The sequence below is a fragment of the Ambystoma mexicanum genome, chromosome 2p (assembly GCF_040938575.1).
Source record: "Ambystoma mexicanum isolate Mex_15411 chromosome 2p, UKY_AmexF1_1, whole genome shotgun sequence".
Lineage (NCBI taxonomy): Eukaryota > Metazoa > Chordata > Amphibia > Caudata > Ambystomatidae > Ambystoma > Ambystoma mexicanum.
Genome location: NC_090923.1, coordinates 1,063,449,899 through 1,063,471,724, shown reverse-complemented (window position 1 = coordinate 1,063,471,724; position 21,826 = coordinate 1,063,449,899). Strand labels below are relative to the sequence as shown.

Below are 21,826 nucleotides of genomic sequence, written 5' to 3'. Positions count from 1 at the left end.
AACCAGAGAATGACGCAAAGAGACGAAACATCATGAACAAGGATATCGTGAACTTGGAGTGTAAAGGCGATGTCAAATGTAAGAAGCTTAAGCTGTAAGCATGGCAAAGATATTTGACCAGTTTACACCTGTACATATGCTTGGAACCGTAAGAAAGCTAAGAAAATCGTGCAGCTTGCTATGCTTAGTAGAAAGATAGTGCGGCAAGCGCCACTATACATAATCTACCTCAAACGAAGCACATTATATAAGTGTATTTCCACTTTTGCACAAAAAGCAGGAAAAATCCAAGGGTTACTAAAGGCCACACGAGGAAAAAGCTTCATATTTAGCTAAATCAAGAAGAGACGGCAAAAAAAGAAACTCAGCAGAGGCAACTCGTGCCAGGAGAGCGAAGGTCGTACCAATAGAAGACGAACATTAGCTAAATTTAATTGAAACTAAGAACAGAATATCCTGCCTCTGAAAGGCCGAGATAAGAAGGTGAAGGCAGGTGGTGGGTGAAACGAGAATCAAATACACAAATTGAGGGAAAAGAGGCAAATTCATGGTGTCTGAAACACGTGACCACCTGATCAAGAAGAAGCGAGGGCTCACACCTACGCATGGCACCAGGCCAGGCGAAGATATCGGAACTTCTCCAGACAGAAGATGCAGTCTCGAGGCCAACCACAGTAAGATAATTGACACATGGGCACAATAATTGGAGGAAGGCCGGGTAACTAAGGGGCACCCCGCACCTGGCCGACCATTCTGTGTGCTGCTAAGCAAAGTGGAAAAGTATGCATGGGGTTGGTGCCAACCCAATCACGGTGGACAAAATTATCTAGGGTTCTATAGTCAGTAGAACCAATAGGACATCATACTTTTATTGACGTCTGCATTAGTCCTTTTTGTAGGAAGGGCTTAGATGCACACCCGACAGTGTTTACCCAATCCCATCACTTCGTTACCATATACAGATATAGTACCTAATATTAAAGTTACCTTTCCTGAACCAGTAGAATTGCATGTCAACATTTGAGTGTTACATGTCAAATGATGAGTTTTCAGTATGTCAGGATTTTTATGAAGTTCGTTGGAGTTGAAGCAAGAAGGAAGATCGCACCATTTGCTGATATTCATGACTCCCCGTTTTTTTGTACTCGTCATTAAACAGACTTCCTTTGCCAAACCGTCGAGTTGTCCTCATTGATTGGTGTTGAAGTATATATCTGCACCCCCATCTATCTCACGGGTGCTGCTATCTTGTCTTAAAGTGCTTCTGAGCAAACCCCGACTCTATGGGCCGGTTGGGGGTCTCGGAGCACACTTGGTAGCAGAGGATGGCTATCGATTAGACAAAGACAACCATTGACCGTCGACATAAAGTAACTCTAGGTCCTCTGTAATATCACAAGTCCTTTGCCATTCAGCTGAGTAGACCGTGAAGCTCCCCGTAGACAGTGGTAGAGTAAAAATAAAATCTGCAGAACAAGGTCTGAAGGTACCCGTGTTTCCCCACAAAACCCCTTCCCTTTCCTACGGGCAACTGAGCGGGAGAAAAGCCAGAGAAGGCGGTGACAAAGGCAGTGATCCTGAGGATCCAGAGAGGAAACATGCGAACGGTGAGTGAAAAAGACTAATGCTTTGGCAAAAAGTAATATACCTTAGAACAAGTAAGGGGAAAAGGTAACGGAGTGAGGCAGGAAAAACAAAATATAGCCAGAAGTAGAGGTGTGTGTGATATATATATATATATATATATATATATATATATATATATATATATATATATATATATATATATATATATGACTCAAGAATAATTAAGTAGACAGAGAGAGGATACCGGGGAGGACACCCGAGAAGTGAGAGGATTCGCCTAATTCCGAGGCTTTTAATACAAGCAGCTAGAAGAAACTTGTATCCAGAGTCCTGAATGAAGAGGAACAAAATAGGTCACCACCGTGGTTAAAGACGCTGTGAAAGGGATAAGTTTAAACTCCATGTCGGGGTGATATTAGAGGTAGAGGTATATGTGGCCAGCTGGAGTTCGTCTAGTCTGTTAACATCTGTTTTATGTGTTTTATGTGACGTCATAAATCAAAATTTTCCTTAGAGGAACTGACATAAGATTCACACGATTGAATAACTGAGATATTGTAGTATACAAATTGATGTTTATTGAGTAAAATAGAAGATCTAAAATTTTGTGGAAAAAAGCAGGATTGGAGCTTGCAGTGATTGGTGCTCGCTCATATTGTTGTAATTGTTTAAGTCACGTAAAGTGTTGACAAGTGTTATATAACGAGAAAGGAAACAGACTTAAGCATGGAAGACATAACTCCATTAGCACACCTGTGCAAACAGTTGCCGAAACATGCACCTAAGCTGAAAAAGTACAGTGCAGGATGGGTTAAAGGAACCACCACAAAATGTTTATGCCATGGCCACAGGGCGGGTCCTTATCTAAAGCTGTTTTGCAACACATGACAACATACGGGCAAAAAGTTAGACAAACGCCTAGCTAGTCTAGAGTTGGGGAAAAGGTATCAACAAGACGAGGAGGAACCACCATCAGACTGGATACTTAACGTATGCACAGAGGGGGGTGAGACGCCCTCAGCGCCACCTGCCCTGTCTGAAACAAAAATTGAAAATGATGAGGAAGGGTTATACCTACTCTGGGAACTTAAAGCAGCCATGGGGTATAGCAACCCAGCACATGAGTCACCTATGCAAAGCAGTGACGAAAATCAAGATAAAGATAGTTATAGAGATTACCTCCAAAGTCCCGAGGGACAAGGAGAGATGCAATGACGAGAGAAGAGACCAGACACAGGCAAGTACATCTCTCGACAAGGAGACAGAAGGAAAAAGATGGAAAGGAAGCAAGGATAGAACTGATGAGATAGCACTTGCAAAGAACGAACGAATGGATGGGAGGGCAGATTTTATTGAAACTGGATGGCAAATGCATTGATGATGCGAAACAAAAGGAGAAGTTAGACAATATACAGCGAAAAGAGAAAGAAAAAGGATTGAGAGACAAAAGAATAAGGAAAAAAGTTAAGGCGAGAACAGTTATATCGCGAAGAGCAAGAAAGGCAGCACGATCGTAAACAAAGAGCAGCCAATGATCAAAACAGACATGAGCAGCGAAGGTTAGAGGAAGAGCAAAGGATACGAGAGAAAAGAATAAAGAGACGAAGGGATGAAGAAATCCGAAGGGCAAATGAACGTAGAGATGCAAAGAGGAAGAAGATGGGGTCAGAGAAGAGGCAAGGAAGCGTAGAGAATTCGATGACGATGTAAAACGTAAGCGAAGACAGACAGTACTCGATCTTGAATATCTGGAAATCGAGGTTAAAAAACCTGATCCAGTGGTAGACTGGGAGGACATAGAAGAATTCTTTCCTGAGTACGATTCGGTACCAGGCACATCTAGACCCAATATCGAGGATGACTTCAACACCAGAAGCATCGGAGAAACGATCACTAGGATCTATGATGAAATGGGGCTAGAACAAGTACCCCAAGGGGAGGGGGAAAAGGAGCACCTGGAGAGCACCCAGCTTTACGACACTGAGGTTTGTCTCCCGAAGCAGTGGGAATAGAGAACTCTCCCTAGATAGATTAGAAGTAAGCTGGAGCAAATGGGATGCAAGAAGTTGCACAAGTTGGGGGCAGACAATGTCTGACAACGAAAGAGAGGAGTGTGAGGAAAAGGAGGAAAAGGAGGAAGAGAGGAGATGCGAAAGACGACTCTCCAGGGGAAAGGGGATAAGATGGTCAGACACTACTGAGCCTGTACCGAGGGCATCAGAGTTAGCCACACAGTCAGACCGATGTGAAGAAGTATCTCACGGTTAGAGGGGGTGTCTCCACCCTATGTGAGCCGGCTAAGGACATTGCCAGGTAGGCGGCGATTTAGGAACATTACCCCTGAAATAGATAGAACAATGAGGGAAGAGGGACAGGGCTATGCGTCCGAATTTCCGTTGCTCTAGAAAGGAGGGGCGAGACCACAATATATTCCATGGCCACACATGGATCGGGAAAACCTGAAAAACAAGCTTCCAATGCTGACATCGGGAGCTGGAAAATGGATACACGAACTAGAAAAAATGACAGGAGGGAACAAGTTAGCTATAGGGGATATCAAAGGTCTCTTAATTGCCATACTTGGTGATAGAGCAGACAATGTGTGGACACGGGCAGGCTACCCTGGTGTGACCACCGTTAATACCACGCATGAACGAGCTCCGTTTTTACAATTGCAGAGCCGCGGTATGGAAAGCACTATGAGTGCTAGACCCAGATACTTCCGACATGGGAGCTATCATGATGCGTAAAAAGGAGTCCGAACATCCGTTGATTTACATACAGAATTTTCAAGACACGTGGGTGCTCGAGACTCGTTAATCTTGGGGGGGAAATCTATACGTGTGTTCTAACATATATTATGTCAAGGGCTGCCAGAGCCAGTACAGAAACAGCTCCAGAAATTGGTGGGAATCGAGGCCAAGCCATGGTCAGAGATACAGCTGACCATCGCACACTATTGCAGGTTGCTTCGAGAGAAAAATCGTAAAAAGGAAGCTGCACGAAAGGGTGAAGAGGCAAAATTAGTGCCGAAGAAATGGTCAAAATATGCTCTTGAAGGAGCCATGATAACTAGTACAGCTGAATCGAGCATGCCACAAGTCAATAATCCACAGCAAAATAATCGGGGCACTACTGGGTTTTACCCCAGGGGAAGAGGATTTAGAGGAAGAGGATGGCAGAGTAGTCAGGGAGGCTTTCAGAGTAATCAAGGCGGTTTTCAAAACATGCAAAATGGCAACCAAGACATGTCAAATGAGCAAATGATCAGACCACCGCCAGTATGTTGGTTGTGTGGGATGACGGGGCATTTAGCGCACACATGCAGAAATCAAGGCATGATGCAGAACGGCCACGGAATAGGAGCAGGCATGGTGAATCCACCTTCATTTCTACAATGGGGAGGTACACAGAATCACACAGTCCAACAATAAACGCCAGGAGCGCAACAAGGCTTGCAACCTCAGAATTCAGTGATTTTTCCACAAGGACAGTCAACAGTCACCTATGCAACTGTTACAAACAGTGGGTACAGGACAGACTACAAACCCTGGAATGAGGAATAATACTGGTGATTGGGGGGGGGGGGGGGGGAGTCCATTTGCACAAGGTGGAACAAAATTCTATATGGACTAGGAGAGCTCACTGGGAACCCTGATGTGTTCTATCCTATCAGGGACACCAGACCCCCACCGGAACAAAGGGTGGATGTCGTTATAGTGGATAAAGAATATTCCTTTCTCGTTGACACGGTGCTACACGTTCGTGTATACGTGAAGGCAAGCTTTCCTTGTCCGGCGATGCTGTAAATATTCAGAGTTTCACAGGAGCTACAAGTTGTGTTCCCTTTACAAACACACTTCCAGTCTCTATAGGAGAATGTGAAATGAATGTGCCTCTGTTATATTCATGACAAACCCCAGTAAACATTTTGGGTCGAGATATAATGACGAAGTTAAATATGACAATCTCCTTCACAGAGGAGGGCATAGTATGCTCAATTCCAGGAATGCACTATTTGAACTTGTTCGAAATTATTAGCATACGCAGGACACACCGCTATGAGGGCTGTACCATTGGAGCCCGAAATATTTACGTATGGAGTATGTGTGCTGATGGCAGGGATGCCAGGCCTTGCTGAAAAAACTATGAGGACCCTAGATGACTATCTGTTCAGGCCAAGAATACCTATGCACGAGGAAAGAGGACAAGTATTTCCCTTGGTGATGCACACAGCTGCAGTACGAGGGAAAATGGCTTTGGTTATGATGATGAAGGCAGACAGTGGTGCACAATAAATGCCATTGAGGAGGGGTACTGATTAACTGATGTCACTGATGACGATCTGTTTGACGAGCAAGCAAACGAGGGAGAAACCGCAGTTGAGGTGAACCTCACTTTCTGAGTGATAATTATCAAAAGAGAAGTGCCTCAGAGAATGATCCTGGCACAAACCCAGGTGCCTGTCTTGGTGTGGACTACAGGCCCCTATGATGTAGGCTTATTGAAAGGAGTCGGAGAAGTGAAGATTAAACTGAAGCCAGGAGCAATTCTACCAAAAGCACGACAATATTACATGTCCAGGGAGACAGATTAAGGAATTTATAAGAAAATATCGGCTATGATGGAGCAAGGCATCTTAGTGACATCAGTCGTCATGCAATACTGTAGTTTATCTTATCAAAAAATCAAAGGGAGGGTCTTGGAGGATATTTCAAGACCTGAGGCCAATAAATTATATTGTTGAGGCCGAGTTCCCTTTAGTCCCGAACCCGGCTACAATCCTATGTAATATACCTGTTGATGCAAAATATTTCATGGTGCATTTTCTCAATCCTGTTGCACCGTGACTCACAAGATCTGACGTCATTCACGTTCAGCCAGATGCGTCTGAAAACCACGAGGCTACCCCAGGGGTACTGTGAGTCTCCTTCTATTTTTAACAGAGTCCTGCAGATGGACATAAGCAATATTGCATTAGAGAGTGTTGTCTTGCAATATGTGAATGACACCTTAATTTGCAGCACAACAGAGGAGCAATGCAGGCGCGATTCTGTTCAGCTATTGACTATATTGGCTGAACGAGGATATAAGGTTGACAAAGAGTATTGTCAACGAGAAGTGCTTTACATAGGTCAGCTGATTTCTCATGAAGAAAAAGAGTTACCCCAGAGAGAGCTGAAGTAATACTAAACACAGCCAAGCCACACACGGTAAAGCAGATGCAGAGTTTCTTAGGCCTGTGCAATTATGTCAGGGCATGAGTCTTCGACTACAGCTCTTACACCAAGCCTTTGCTTCAGACCCTAAAGAAAGCACAAGTGATGAAAGAAAAGATTGAATGGTCTGAGACGACGGAGGAAGGATTCTCGGAACTCAAAAGAGCAATTTGCACAGCACCGGTTTTAGGAATCCCCAATTATGCAGAGGAATTTTACCTGTTCTCGCACACGAATGGCAGCATTATGTCGGCAGTACTCGCACAGAGAACCACATTGGGGTACAAGCCCCTGGCATACTATAGTGGAAATTTGGACCCAGTGATGAGAGGCCATTTCAAGTGCAAACAAAGTTTAGCTGCCGCAGCGTTCGCCATCGAGGAAAGCTACTACCATTGTGATGGGATGCTCAATGAAGTTGTACATTGAGCACTCGCTATTTGCTATTCTAGAGAAACCGAAGAGCACACTGACATCTCGGAGAGCTTCTGCTTACGAAGTTATCATATTGAATCCTTCAATTAAAATTGTCCGATGCAAGATAGTGAACCCAGCTAACCCAGCTATGTTCATAACCAAGCCAGTCACTGAAGGAGAGCCAATACATGACTGTGCAAATTATGAAGAATTCTATGATGAAATATCCAGAGTGAAAGAAAATGCATTGGCAGAAGGAGAAGTTGTCTTCATTGACGGTTTGTCGAGAATTGATTAAACGGATGGACAAAGATATGCAGGCGTCGCTGTGATGAAGCGCACAGCAAATGGAGAATTTCGAGTACTCTTTACTGCAAGAATACCATCTCATTATTCAGCACAGGCTGCAGAATTATTGGCGTTGATGCTCGCGATTGAGAAGCACGCAGGCCAGGAAGTAACGGTATACAGCGACTCCGCCTATGTGATGTCGACCGTGCACGCAGGCGTAGCTCGCTGGAAAAGGAGGGGCTACCTCCGAGCAGACGGAACGCCAGTACAGCATGCACCCTTATTGGATAGGCTGATTAAGGCACTACAGCTCCAGTGGGCATAGCTGTCATGAAATGCGCCGCCCACATGAAGGGGACAGATTTTATCTCACTAGGAAATCAAGCAGCAGACACGGAAGCAAAGCGTATGGCAACCAAGAGTGAGATGATCATGGAGGTGAAAATTGCTCACACAAATGAGAAAATGATTGTTGCACGAATTGCACCTGAAATCTATAATAATGTGGGGCAAACACAGTTGATGGAATTCCAAGGGGAGGCACCACAGGAAGAGAAAAACGTATGGAAACGGTGAGGGTGTTCCTCCGAAGGTTTGTGGCGACAAGACAGCACTGGTAAACCAGTAATGCTTATAGCCCTGTTAAAAATAGCGCTGGAGCAGTTACACTATCCGGCACACATGACAAAAGAGAATCTAGCGGCAACGCTTGCGGAAGACTGGTTCATACTGAGCTTAACCGAGCATGTTGCATTCTTTATAGTGAACTGTATAATCTGCCAACAATTCACAGCTGGGCACACATTAAAAGTAATGAGAGGAGTTCTCCCAAGGCCAAATGGGCCTTTTCAGCACTTGCATGTCGATTACGCCGACATGATTTAAGTATGTAACGGGTACAGATACCTAATTGTTGTGGTGTGTCCATTCTCTAGATGAATAGAGTCAGGTTCATGTACACACCCAGACTCTACCTGTGTGGACAAATTCCTAATGAGAGAGGTATTCCCCAGGTGGGGGTATGCGAAGTCATGAGATCAGATAATGGGACTCGCTTTTGAGCAAATTAGCTTGTTGCTTGGTATAAAGCACAAGTTCTCGTCGGCATATCACCCACAAGGTAACGGAAAATGCGAGAAGCTCAACGGCCTATTGAAGGAGAGCATAGCCAAGTTGAAGCTTACTCTAAAAAAGGAATGGTTGCAGTGCCTTCCTTTGGCACTGTATGCACTCAGGAATCAACCCGGTTCTGACCATCACCTTACGCCGCACGAAATGGCCACAGGAAGAAGATTGCGCACCCCCCTGACACCGCAAGACAGAGCTAGATGTGATGCCCAGTCAACAGGAGAAATCTTAGGGTCTGAAATGCAAAATTATTTGAATTGCATGACATCTTGCCTTACTGTAATTTCAGGCCAGCTGCAGAAACGACGAAAAGGGTACAGGGCAGCACAGAACACAGAAGGAGATACTACTATAGGCACAGCTCAAGGACTTTGTGTTCCATCCGTTTTACGTGGAGACACCGTCTTGTAAAGAACCATATGAGGAAAAGGGGGGACGAGCCAAGGTTTAACAATCCCTTTACAGTGGAAGACTGCACTCCCTCTGCAGTAAAGCTACAAGGAAGGAGAGCTTGGATCTTATTTGGGTGACATCAAACCATACATCGGAGAAGGCCCCCTGCCTGCACCCCAGCGCGAAGAGACTACAAACGATGGGGAAGAACCACAGCACATGCAGACGAGATCCATGACGATGAAGGAGGACGCATGATCAGCAGCAAAGTAAAGACAAAGAACTTTTGTACAATAGTTGTGGTTTCACTTTGGACAATCCTCTGAGCAAAAAAGAGGATAAGGACATAAAAACAGACACTTTGTGCATCCTAGTTGCAGGGTGAAGAGGAAAATTGCATTTATAAACCACAACATAGTCTGTCGACTTTGAACTTTGCACTGAGGCACACTGAATCCTTAACCAGAAATGAATATGCCAAACTTTGATTGAGGACACATAAATTGGAAGAAAATACAGTATCCAGACTCCTTCCACACAGAGACCTTGTTCGGAATCACTTATGGTGTCCCACAGTAGCGACATCACCAAAGATGTGGTGACATACTTCGATCTAGTGCCAAGATCGTACCCGTTATTGGTGGGGAGACTCACCAGTGTCACTGAATTTCTCCAAGATCCTGAAAACGAAAAGACTATAAACAGATTGCTTACTGTGATTGCAGAGCAGTTCCTCCTACTTCTGAGTACAGCGAGGAAAAGCCAAATGTCCCAAGCTGAGAAGGAAGCAAATGAGCTTATCAACGTATTGTTCTTTTGCCTAATCGAAGAGTGTCCAGAACTTGTCAGGAGAACTACAGATGTATTCACTTTTCTTCGAGATCCAGCAAATGCAGAACGTCTTGAGCATAATCCTAAACAGCAGAGTAATACAAGTTGCTCTCCACGCAAACGGAAATTGCAGATGCTGTTCACAGTGAAGTGAAAGGCAAACGGTCCCAAATTCCAGCAAAGACAGGACAAATGTCCCTGTCACCAGAACACCGCAGGTTGGCAAGCAATGTGTTCTTCCGCCAAATCGAGGATTTTGCAGAGCTTGCGGGGAGACCGATCAATGTTGACGTCCTCACATTCATCAGAGACCCAGCTAATTCCACGCAGATAGGAATGCTCTTGCATGGCATCGTGATGCAAGTGGAACTTTCTGACCACCAACTGAACTATTTGTGAAGATTTTAAACTTTCCTCCAAGGGACATATCGAGGGAGCAGTGCCAGAGATCTCAATTTTTATTTTTTATTTTCCACAGGGACAAGGGCAACATGTCTTCGTGAATGAAGCAGATCAGGGGCACAGACTGGGAGCTAGTATATTTTGAACATACACAATAGAGAGAGACTTGTTGAATTTTTGCCTGTTTTGTCATATACATAGAAAAAGAGAACTGTATGCAGAAATAATAGACAATCCATTGGTCAAGCTAAGAGAGACAATTGTTTAAATACCTACAGCCCGCAAACAAAACCAAACAGAATCCAGAGACAAAATTATTTAGAATTTGTATTAAAGGTTAGCACATTTCACGGATGATCGAGATGGGGGTCCAGAACAGTACTCTAGTCCTCCCGCAGGAGGAAAGACATTCAGTTCTCTGGACGTAAATGCTGCCGCCTAACCTACAGGGGCATAATGTATTTGTGTATTATAGTCATCATCATTTTACTATCATTAACGATCAGAACTGTATTTTTAATTGGTGCACAAATCATTCCAATTCCAGTGCACCCACCTAATGATGCACACATGAAGCCTACGAAGGCACCCAGACCTTACATAGTCATTCCAGTCCCTAGAAGATCTGATAATGGAGTGAGTGAACCTGAGAAGGTTGTGATTAGCAATGGCGCACACACTTGTGGTAACCAGCAAATTGAAAAGCCGGAGACGGGGTCGGCAGAGTATGAATAAAAAAAGGTTACTGACAACCACACTCATGCAAGCATTGAATGCACATACACCAGGCCTAGTGCCAATGACTGCAGAACCGCAATCCAAAGCATGGGAGAAGAAAAGACTGCCTACTATGAGAAATCCCACTACAAGCAAAGTAAAGAGGCAAATGAAGAAAGTGGAGGGTATGGAGAGACAAGGAGAGTCGCAACAAAAGCCAACAGAAACCGCAGGATCAGAAACTCTTGATCCAACACCAAGAAAGACAAAAGCAAACTCTGAGAAGGTCTCTGCAGGAGCACAACTGATAATAGATTCATTATGACCATTCATAGCCAGAGAAAGGAAAAGACTAGAAGAGTTGTTGAGTAAACCCACAGAGACAACATTGCTGAGCATATATGTTTCAGTGAAAGGGACAAGTACAAGTTCTACAATACAGCCATATTCTGGACCAATGTCAGAGTGGATTATATGGGCACTTCTAACCAGAAGAAAAAAGATGCAGGAGGACAAAGACAGAACTGCCAGACTTTTGTCTACCCAAATGGCACAAATGTGGAGGCCTGCACCATGGACCGGGATACCTGAGAATCCTCCAGCAAGAAGGAGCCATACAGATGCATTCAGGGATGTCGTTATAGCGAACTACATGAAAACTTGTAGAATCAAGAGAAGCATGCACGGAAACGACAACAAACTAAACAATTACTTGGACAGCACAGCACATTTGGGAAACAACATATGGTACCAGCACATGAAAGAAGTGAGAAGACGAAGTTCAGAAGGGGAATGCTTTGTCTGTGCACTCGCACCGTACAGCATAGGGAAGTCCAAGATCTTCGTAGCTGTAGAAATTGATGTCCAGACAGCACACTGTCTTTCACACGTGGCAATGTGCAAGACCAGAGGCCAGTTCATGGGTAGTGATGCCTCACTGAAATGGGCAACTGAAAAAATTGATCCTGGTGAAGATGATTATGTTCAAGACATAAAGACAAGAAATAGAGCTCATACTAGGAATCATGTGATAAGGTACTTGAAACCTGGAGTGAAAGGAGCTGAAATTAGATGGGAAGTGAAAATAATGTCCAAGGGAAAACTTCAGAAGAGGCTCAAGGTTGGAAGGACAGAGGCCAAATGCAAGTCTGGGGAACAGTGCTTTCACCAGATGGATGGGGAAAAAGAGGTAGTGATTTGCAGTGCATGGATGGTCCTCTGAGCCTGCAAGGAAGCAATTGAAAATTCACAAAGGATATGCAAGCCATTATGGCCAAGGCTTGCAAAACTTCAGACATGGGTCGAAAATGGAGGAGGACCCTTGCAGATGGTACCACTGGAGAGTTCAAAATTGTGTTTCAGGAATAATGGCACAAGGAAGATGGGAGAGAATCAGATCTGTGGACGAATCTTTGATGCTCCGGGAATGATGCATGGAACTGCAGTGATTATGGATCATTATTGGGCATGTGGATCCAAAGCATACATCAGCCTACCAAGAAACTGGGGAGGTATATGCACAATAGTGAATGTCCACGTTCTGGCGTTGGTGATCCTGAAGAGTGACCTGAATATTGACCGTTTCCCAAAAGCCGATGCACACCTAAGGAAGAATAGATCTGTGGAACTGTTGTAATCCTATATGAACGCAGGCTATTTAGTCTCACCTCAGCAGTGTTCGCAACAATTTTCATGCCAAGATTTCAAGTTGGAGCAAATACTAAATGGTTGCAGATAACCAGATGGGAACTACTGCAGACCATCAACACAACCATCAAAGGATTCAACACAATCAAGGAGGAGTTAAGAGCAGTCCGACTGATGACTCTCCAGAATAAATATGTACTTGACATGATCACAGCCATGGATGGAGGAGAATCATGTTGCACATTTATACCTTCTCATGATGAGGAAAATGGAACTCTAACAGAAGCCATAGGTATGCTGACAAAACTGCAGAACCAGATGATTGATGAAACGGACGAAGGTGATAATGACAGTTGGTTTGGGTCACTATTCTCATGGGTTCCACAATGGATGGCAGATGCATTCAAGTTTGTGGTAGCCCTGCTAGTGATGATATTACTAGGATTCTGTGTTATCAAGATAATAATCTCTCAATGCCAGAAAACTGCGAAAAAAGCCATAGGGATGAAGATGATTAATGATGTCAAACCAGGATGGAAGCCCAAAGACCTGACTGATGAGGAAATAAGAGACTTTGTGAGGTCTAGCATTCATGCACCTGAGGGAACAAAGTTTTTCTATCCCAGAAAGCACAGAAACTATGTGGGAAGAGGAGTTTACTGCAGACCAAATGGACAATGTCAACTGATGACATGGAATAAAGATGAACACGTAAGGACAGCAGGAACCCTGAAAGGAGTCATAAAAATATGGACTCCAAAGAGACATTTCTTCAGACCATCATGCATAGACCCAGAAGATGAAGAAGGAATAAAAGTGAATCCAGGGGAACAGAAGGAGACCGATCCAAAGAAGGAGGTGAAAGTGGTCGATGAATCGCCCAGAGGGGAGGGGGGGTGTAGAGGAGGTCCCAAAGAAAGCCTGCACTCCAACCAGCCATTTTGAAGTACCAGGAACATTCACACCGAAATATGTGACGTACGATGAGCAAGTAAACCAGCAGAGAGCCTCAGTGGGCTCTGTCCAGTACCGAACACAAGAACAGCACCTATTGAAGTAGCCATGGACAGTAAGGTATCCATTAAGAAAACCCTATCATCAAATAAAATGAAATGAAGATAGTCTAAGTGAAGTCCCTGAAGAAACCAAAAAGATCTTAATGGAAGACGAATGGTGACATCACGAAAACCCAGAATGACTCACATATAGAAGAAATGACGACCAGAGAATGAAGCAAAGAGACGAAACGTCATGAACAAAGATATCGTGAACTTGGAGCGTAAAGGCAATGTCAAATGTAAAAAGCTTAAGCTGTAAGCATGGCAAAGATATTTGACCAGTTTACACCTGTAAATATGCTTGTAACCGCAAGAAAGCTAAGAGGTTTGTGTGGCTTGCTATGCTTAGTAGAAAGATAGTGCGGCAAGCGCCACTATACATGATCTACCTCAAACGAAGCACATTATATAAGTGTATTTCCACTTTTGCACGAAAAGCAGAATAAATCCAAGGGTTACTAAAGGCCACATGAGAAAAAGAGTCATATTTAGCTAAATCAAGAAGAGACGGCAAAAATGAAACTCGGCAGAGGCAACTCTTGCCAGGAGATTCAAGGTCGTACCAATAGAGGAGACGAACAGTAGGTTCATTTAATTGAAACTAAGAACAGAATATCCTGCCTCTGAAAGGCTGAGATAAGAAGGCGAAGGCAGGTGGTGGGTGAAACGAGAATCAAATACACAAATTGAGGGAAAAGAGGCAAATTTACAGTGTCTTAAACACGTGACCAGCCGAGCAAGAAGAAGCGAGGGCTCACACCTACGCATGGCACCAGGCCAGGCGAAGATATCAGAACTTCTCCAAACAGAAGATGCAGTCTCAAGGCCAACCACAGTAAGATAACTGACACATGGCCACTAAAGTGATGATTAAATTTAACAATAATTGGAGGAAGGCTGGGTAATGAAGGGGCACCCCGCACCTGGCCGACCATTCTGTGTGCTCCTAAGCAAAGTGGAAAAGTATGCATGGGGTTGGTGCCAACCCAATCACAGTGTAGCAAATAATCTAGGGTCCTACAGTCATTAGAACCAATAGGATGTCATACTTTTAGTGACGTCTGCAGAAGTAATTTTTGAAGGAAGGGCTTAGATGCAGTGTTTACCCAATCTCATTGCTCCGTTACTGTATACAGATATAGTACCTATATTAATGTTACCTTTCCCGAACCAATAGAATTGCATGTCAACTTTTGAGTGTTACACATCAAATGACGAGTTTTTAGTATAAATGTTACGATTTTTATGAAGTTCATTTGAGTTGAAGCAAGAAGGAAGATCGCAACATTTGCTGATATTCATGACTCCCCGTTGTTTGTACTTGTCATTAAACGGACTCCCTTTGCCAAACCATCGAGTTGTCCTCATTGATTGGTGTTGAAGTATATATCTGTACCCCCATCCATCTCACGGGTGCTGCTATCTTGTCTTAAAGTGCTTCTGAGCAAACCCCGACTCTATGGGCCGGTTGGGGGTCTCGGAGCACACTTGGATGTACTTTCGAAGCTGTAATGGGTCCTTGTCCCCTGGGTGCAGACCTCGTTCCCTCTCACCAAGTACTGCAATAAAGACTCTAAGGGCCGATTGGGGGTCTCGGAGCACGCTTGATGCTCTCTCCAAGCTGTAGTGTGTCCCTGACCCTTTGGTGCAGACCTGGTTCCCTCTCACCAGGTACCTCGATGAAGAGTTGCCTGGATGCACTTTCCAGACTACAGTGGGTTGTACAGACTTGGTTCACTAACCTGCCAAGCACTCTTGCTTTCGTCCCACTTCGCTAGGGCCCTAGGCCCTCCTTACCCAACTTGGCGACCACCTCCTTGGGCTTTCAGAGCCTATTTGGCATCCTGCGTACCTTGTGGTATGGCTTACATGGGAGCTGGGTCCTTTGAGGCAGCAGAGTTTGTTTGTGGCACTCTGGTAACTTCCCAGAGATTCCTTTTCCCTGTGACGTCCCCACCATCTTCTTCATTTCCAGACCAGCATGCTTTTGCACTCTCGTTCATCGGATCTCTGGAGTGTCTGGAGTCTTAGTCTGCTTGCGGGCTGCACAGTCTTCCCATCCTGGACTAGCCCTGGACTCTCTCGGCATCCCGGTCAGCATCCGCCTGCACGTCGCGCTCATCCTGGCTCCTGCGGTTCCTCCAGGGAGTGGCCCGTCAAGTTCTTGGTTGGATTGTATCTTGTTTCTTCCAATTGCTGCTTGTGAACCACTAGATTGATGAAAGTGACTCCAATGGTTGCTTGATATTGCTCTGCATTCCCTCCTTGTCTCAGTACTAGCACTGGTTTAACAGGGGCCCCTTAGCCCCCATGGTTTGGTGGGTGCCCCAGGCTGCCCATGCCCAGCAGGGGGCCCCAATGTGGCAAGCTTGGCGGTGGGGAGAGGGGTGGGCTCAGCAGGGCTTTTAGGGCAGGGAGCACATTTTGTTATGCCACTGTGTACTAGGTGAGTGTTGATGTTGTAACTCACTAAGACTCCGCCTCATCTCGGTACTCTCTCTCCGGAATGCTTTCACAAAGTACATCGGTTATGAGGGTAGGTTTGAGGTGTAATGAGGAGAGGAAGGACAGGTGGGGCAACTCTGGAAAGGGGTACCAGGGTCATGGGCTTGGTGGGAATACCACGTCTCCCGATGTGGTAGTCTCTGTTCTCAATGGGGGTTCTCCTCCCACGAGAGCCACCTGATAAATACCAATCCGAGGGGACTATCAGGTAGCGGCCTCACTGCCCTGGCCTCATGGGACTGGGCTCCCCCTTTTGAAGCAGTGACATCATTGAATTTGTCACATTGGCTACAGTCACTGACAAGTGACCCGCAACTAAGTAACCACTCTCAGACAGCCTCACAGGGCAGCCATGCTGCCATCTACGGTGAAGTCCCTGTAACTCCATTTCAGTACCACCCAATCAATCAGCAATCGGCATGTCCTGACCCTATGAGCTTTGGAGCATAAAGCTTAACCCCACGCCATCCCTGACCGCCTTGTTTTGTCTATTTTGTGGCAAGCAAGGCAAAAAACAGCACTCTGACCTGAAAAATGACCATCGGCGGCCGGGTTACTCTAGACTAGCAAAAAACACCAGACTCTCTCTTAACGCAGCTCTATTCTGTCAGCATTAGATCCTATACAAAAAGTGCCTAATCCCAGGTTACCCCAGTAGACTTTATGCCCTCATCATATTAACGTTTTAAAGACTTTGTAGTTGACTGTTGTTGTGCTAGGCTGGACGCTAGCTTGGTAGTACTGCCTTTATAGTTAATAGGTATGGCCTTTGCCCCATATGCACATGATAAAAATGCCTGCTTTTTTACAGCAAATCGATGATGGACATATTTTATGGGGCGTTTTCTTTGTGTTCTGTGAGCCTTTCTGGGACCAAATGAAAAAAGTAAACTGAGATTTGTAGAAGCAAACCTGGGCTCCTGGTTGGTTTTGACCCCAGGCTGCCCTTATTTCCACTTCATGGTAGCACCATTGTGGTCTGAAGTTTAATTGAAGTGGTAAGGAGGATTACATTTTTAATTCTATTTCTTTGCCTGTAGGTGAGTGTAAGTGGTCACCACTTCGTGGAGTACACGCACCGGCTTCCCCTGGAAAGAGTGGACACCCTGGGAATCTCCGGCGATGTTGCAGTGAAGGTCATCGGATTCATCAACAGTAATGTAAAGTATCCAAGCTTAGGCTGAGGGTGTATCTTTGAATAAGGGGTAGCCTGGTATCTTGATATCAGGCAGATAGTGTTGGGATGATAGTATAGACCTGGCAGAGCTGAGAACTGCCCAATGGCATATCCTAAATAAGTAATTGTAGCATCGAAGTTGCGCCCAATTCTTTTGTATTTGCCCTGGAATTCGAGTTGTGGGTTTGTTTTCTCAGACCCATTATGAAGAGTGTTGGCAGGTCTGAAACATGTATGTTGGGTCTGTGTTTAAGATGGAGCATATCTGGGCTGTTTCATTTTTTAAGGCCTAGTGGGTTTCTGAAAGGTCGTGTGGTCATCATTTATGCATGGTCACATCTATATGCTGATGACTCCCACGTTTTCCTTTCTCATTTATCCGATTCCATCCACTTATCTCTTTCGGCCTGTAATCTTGGAAGCCTTCACGCTTTTTATTTCTGAATCCTTCTAAAACTGAGGTTCTTTTCTTCCATGCTTCTATTGCCCCCCCTCCTCAATTGCCTTTACCTCTTTCCTGCCACCTTGGCTCGAAATCTAGGTGTTCATTTCAATTCCTCACTTTCTTTTAGCTCCCACATCTCCTCTATCTCTCGCACCTGTCGCTTACAGCTTTTTAACATTCAGAGGGCTCGCCCGTTTCTTACTTTCATGCCTCTAAACTCCTGATCACTTCTTTAGGCTTCTCGTCTTTTCTATTGCTTGTTTCTTCGCCTGGGTCTCCCAGCATATATTGTCTTACCTCTCTTTGCTCCATTTAATCCTTCTCCATTTGTACCTTTTTTGTACCTCTTTGTTCTCCATATCCACTGCCAAGCACCACCTTCAGTGGTTGTCTTTTGATGCCCGTCTTTTTAATGTCCTATGCCTTGTCTTTAAAAGCATTTGTGGGCTCTTTACTCACAATCCCTGTTTCTCCTAATTGCTCAGTCCCCTCCTTGAGCTTCTGCTCTTTCTCAGTCCTGGCCCCTAAGCACTGGAACTCTCTCCCTCTGTCTCTTCGGCCTTTACCCAGTTTCTCGGTTTTTAGATCCAGCCTCAAAGACCACCTTCTCTCTAATCTCATGTCCTTGTTTTTGCCGGACTAGGATTAATTGGTTCACAAAGGTGAAACTATGTAAAGCATTTAGGTGTTAAGTGCAATATAAATAAAAATACAAAACACAAATTACAAATGGGTATGGTGTCCATTTGTTATCTAGGACTGTGAAGAAAGCTTGTCCCAGCTCCCTTTAATCCATGGCCTGAGTGATATATATGTTAAGGGCTTGAAAACTGCTTGGCTCATCTCCTAGTAGCTGTGATGGAGCAATCAAGGCTCAAACCTTATAGAGAATTGTGTTGAGTGGTACAAGAGTACTATAATACAGTTTTAGTAGGGCAATACAGAGGAATGTACAGTCGAATCCGTGTGTACCTCCTTTGCTTGCACACTGAAAAATGCCTACTTAGATTCACATGCTGTGCATATAGTCTGACAGATAGTGGTAATCGCAGAGTATTCCATCTTTCTTTCGAAGATCGAAAAGAGACATCGACATTGGCGTGACTGTAACATTATCCCTAACGTGATGTCTAGTGTACCCAAAATCCTTCATGCGTCGAGGTCTGACCAGGTTGTTTTTTTCTGCCTTTCTGGTCGGTCGTTTAGTGCGCAGCTCATCTATCGAGATTATATTGCTACTTGCTGCGTCTTGGCGTGGCCATTGCCAGATCTCCTCGACGGCGGTTCGACTATTCAACAACCCTCTTGATAGATGATCCTGTTTGCAGATTCTACATGTCCGGCGACTTGACTGCTGTTTTCTCGCCCTTGGTCTTCCAGCCCGACTTCACACTAGGAAGAATGGGGATATGTTTTCTACTATTCTCTTGAGAATGCCTTTTACTTGCCTCTCCTCCTCTTCCTTTGGCTGCTTTTTCCCTCCATTTTAGAGCAACCTTCTTTTAAAATGTGCCTGTCATAATTCCCTTGCGAGGGCACTCAAAAAGAGTGTAATTGGTACCTCCCTCGTGACCATGACTAGCAGCGTTGCAAGGCCTGTAAGCTCTTTTGACCCAAAACCCTTAATGACAGGCACACCAAGCAGTGGGCAGCCTACACCATGCAGGGCAAGAGTCACACTCCCGCCATCGCCTCGTACCAGGAATCTGTAAGCAGCCACGGCTCTGATTCAGAGCCTGTAGACTTAACCGTGGAGTCTGATTCCCGCGTGTCTGTCCCCAGCCCCGATAAGCATGCTGCTGGCAGTGCAATGAGGAGTATGTACCCAAGCAACAAAAATGCACACCATTCCCATAAAACCAAGCACACAACCCCTCAGCCTCCGTCGACTGATTCGTTGAAGAAGCCATTGATGCCCAAAACCTCGGGAGAAGCATTCCAATGGTCATTCTCATGGCTCTGGACTGAAGAGGGCCTCCCCTTTACCTGAGGGGTATTCTCCAGCCTCTCCTCCTCTCAGAGGACCTAGAGCAGGACCCTGTTCCAGCTGTTCCACCTGCTCCAGCTTTCCCTCCCATTGATGGATCCTCTTGATGGACAAGGGAAACATTTGAAGCCTGCATGGAATAAATGTTGGCATTTTATCCAATGTTCTGATAAACGTGATGATGTTCTGAAAAGGCCATGACCTATGGATGACTGCCCTAGGCCTTCAAATTCCCCAAAGCACCACTTTCCTGGTGCTCCCTTTTCCTCTCCACCTAGACAACGATATTACCCAAATTGATCCTTTACAAACGATCTTTTGGTAAATCTGGCCGAATTCGGCCAGTACCATTTGATTGTTTGTAAATGATCAATTTGGGTAATCGCTACCAAACCTGGGGAGCGGGGTTGCAGCGGTGACCCCCAAACCCCCATGTTTGGTAATGATGGCTTTTGGGGGTAGCAGGGGTTTCCCCTGCTTCCGGAGGTTTAGTGGCGGGGGACGGGAAAAATACATTGAAAAACGGACCATGCAGCGTCTGATCCGACCCATGTAGGAGGGTCGGATCCAATGTCGTAGGGTTACAAGATGAGGGGACGGCTAAAAGGTAAGTAGGGGGTGTTTTTTTAAATTTTTTTATTTTATTTATTTGGGCGGATTTGGCCACAGCAAAATTGGCTTTGAACTATTGTGCAACGCCCAAACTGTATGCATCCTAGACAACGTCTACCTGAGACTCCTGAGAAAATCCTCCAAGAGGATCAAGATGACCCAGATGATACCTATTATGCCCCGAATCCAGATCAGGTTCCACAGGTCCAGGTTCTTCAATATCCAGACACCTGGAACCCTACTGATGACCAGGGAACTTAGCACACTATCCCTGCCCCTACCCGTGGCCATGAGCTTGACCCAAACAATATATTACTGGATGCTCCTCCCGTATCTCAGCCCAGAAGCTTTACCAATTGACGATCAAATGTTGTGGTTCAACACGCTCCTCAGTAACGCTGCGGACCACTTTAAAATCCTGACACAGAAGACAGTACCTGACTCGGATTTAATTGAGGATATCCTCAAAAAGAAAGTCCCCACCAGTCGGGCCATCCCTCTTCGTTAACATGCGCCTTGCCCCCTCCTTACTAACACCCTCACTCACTCGGGCTGTCAACCCGAGAGTCACACATTTTTTGTCCCACGCCCACAGATCCTTTATGCATCTGAGGACATGCTGTTCTGGACTCCCTGGTTGTGACAACCACCAGGAAACATGCAAGGGTTCAACTGTCCTCATCCGAGTCACCTCCAATAAGGACTGCAAGAAGCTTTATGCTCTTGGAAACTGTAATACCAATTCAGCTGCTTTCAGCACCCGTATAGCTAATAACACCACACTCCTGTCTAGCTATAACAATGTACAGTGAGGGCTAGTGTACGACGGCTTGCAAAAAGTTCCAGAACCTGCCTGATCACAGCTTCTGGCGATGATGACTCAAGGGCATCCGGTGATGCAAAAAATACCCTTGATTCGGCAGAGACAGCAAAACGGGTACTAGCGGAAGGGACCCTGTTGAAGCGCCATGCTTGACACAAGAACTCTGGCTACAAGCCCGAAACACAGGCTTCTCATATTAATATGCCTGTGGAAACGCTGCTCCTTCGAGAAAGTGGTAGACAAGACTCTCGAAACTGCTAAGAAAGAACACAAAACGGTGAAGTCACTGAACCAAATATTGGCCAAACCATTTGTTCAACTAGAACACCCGCTGATCCTTTCCCAGACAATCCTTGTCTTGGTCCTCTCAAGGTGCCTATGGAATGGGAGGGTCTCCTTGGTATTCCGGCCAGGTCACTTCCAGCAGTTTCCAAAACCCTCAGCAGCAGGGATTTCGACCTGGCAAGGGTAGGGGGAGAAACTCTGCAGGTAAAAGCTCCCTGGCCCCAGCCAACAGACTCTGGTGCAGGTCTCCTCCCATGTTTCCCCGGTTGGGGGGGCAATTAACATCTTTCACCCACACGTGA

At 45.3% G+C, this 21,826-nt stretch overlaps 1 protein-coding gene across 3 annotated transcripts in view; it reads left to right on the top strand.

Annotated features, from left to right (window-relative positions):
• LGALS12 (galectin 12) overlaps window positions 1–21,826 on the top strand; it is a 214,492-nt gene that overhangs the window by 51,404 nt on the left and 141,262 nt on the right. For all 3 annotated transcript variants that reach the window (XM_069644993.1, XM_069644995.1, XM_069644994.1), the window contains exon 4: window positions 17,236–17,355. In XM_069644993.1, coding sequence (XP_069501094.1) covers window positions 17,236–17,355 — 120 coding nt within the window. The remainder of the gene's footprint in view (window positions 1–17,235; window positions 17,356–21,826) is intronic.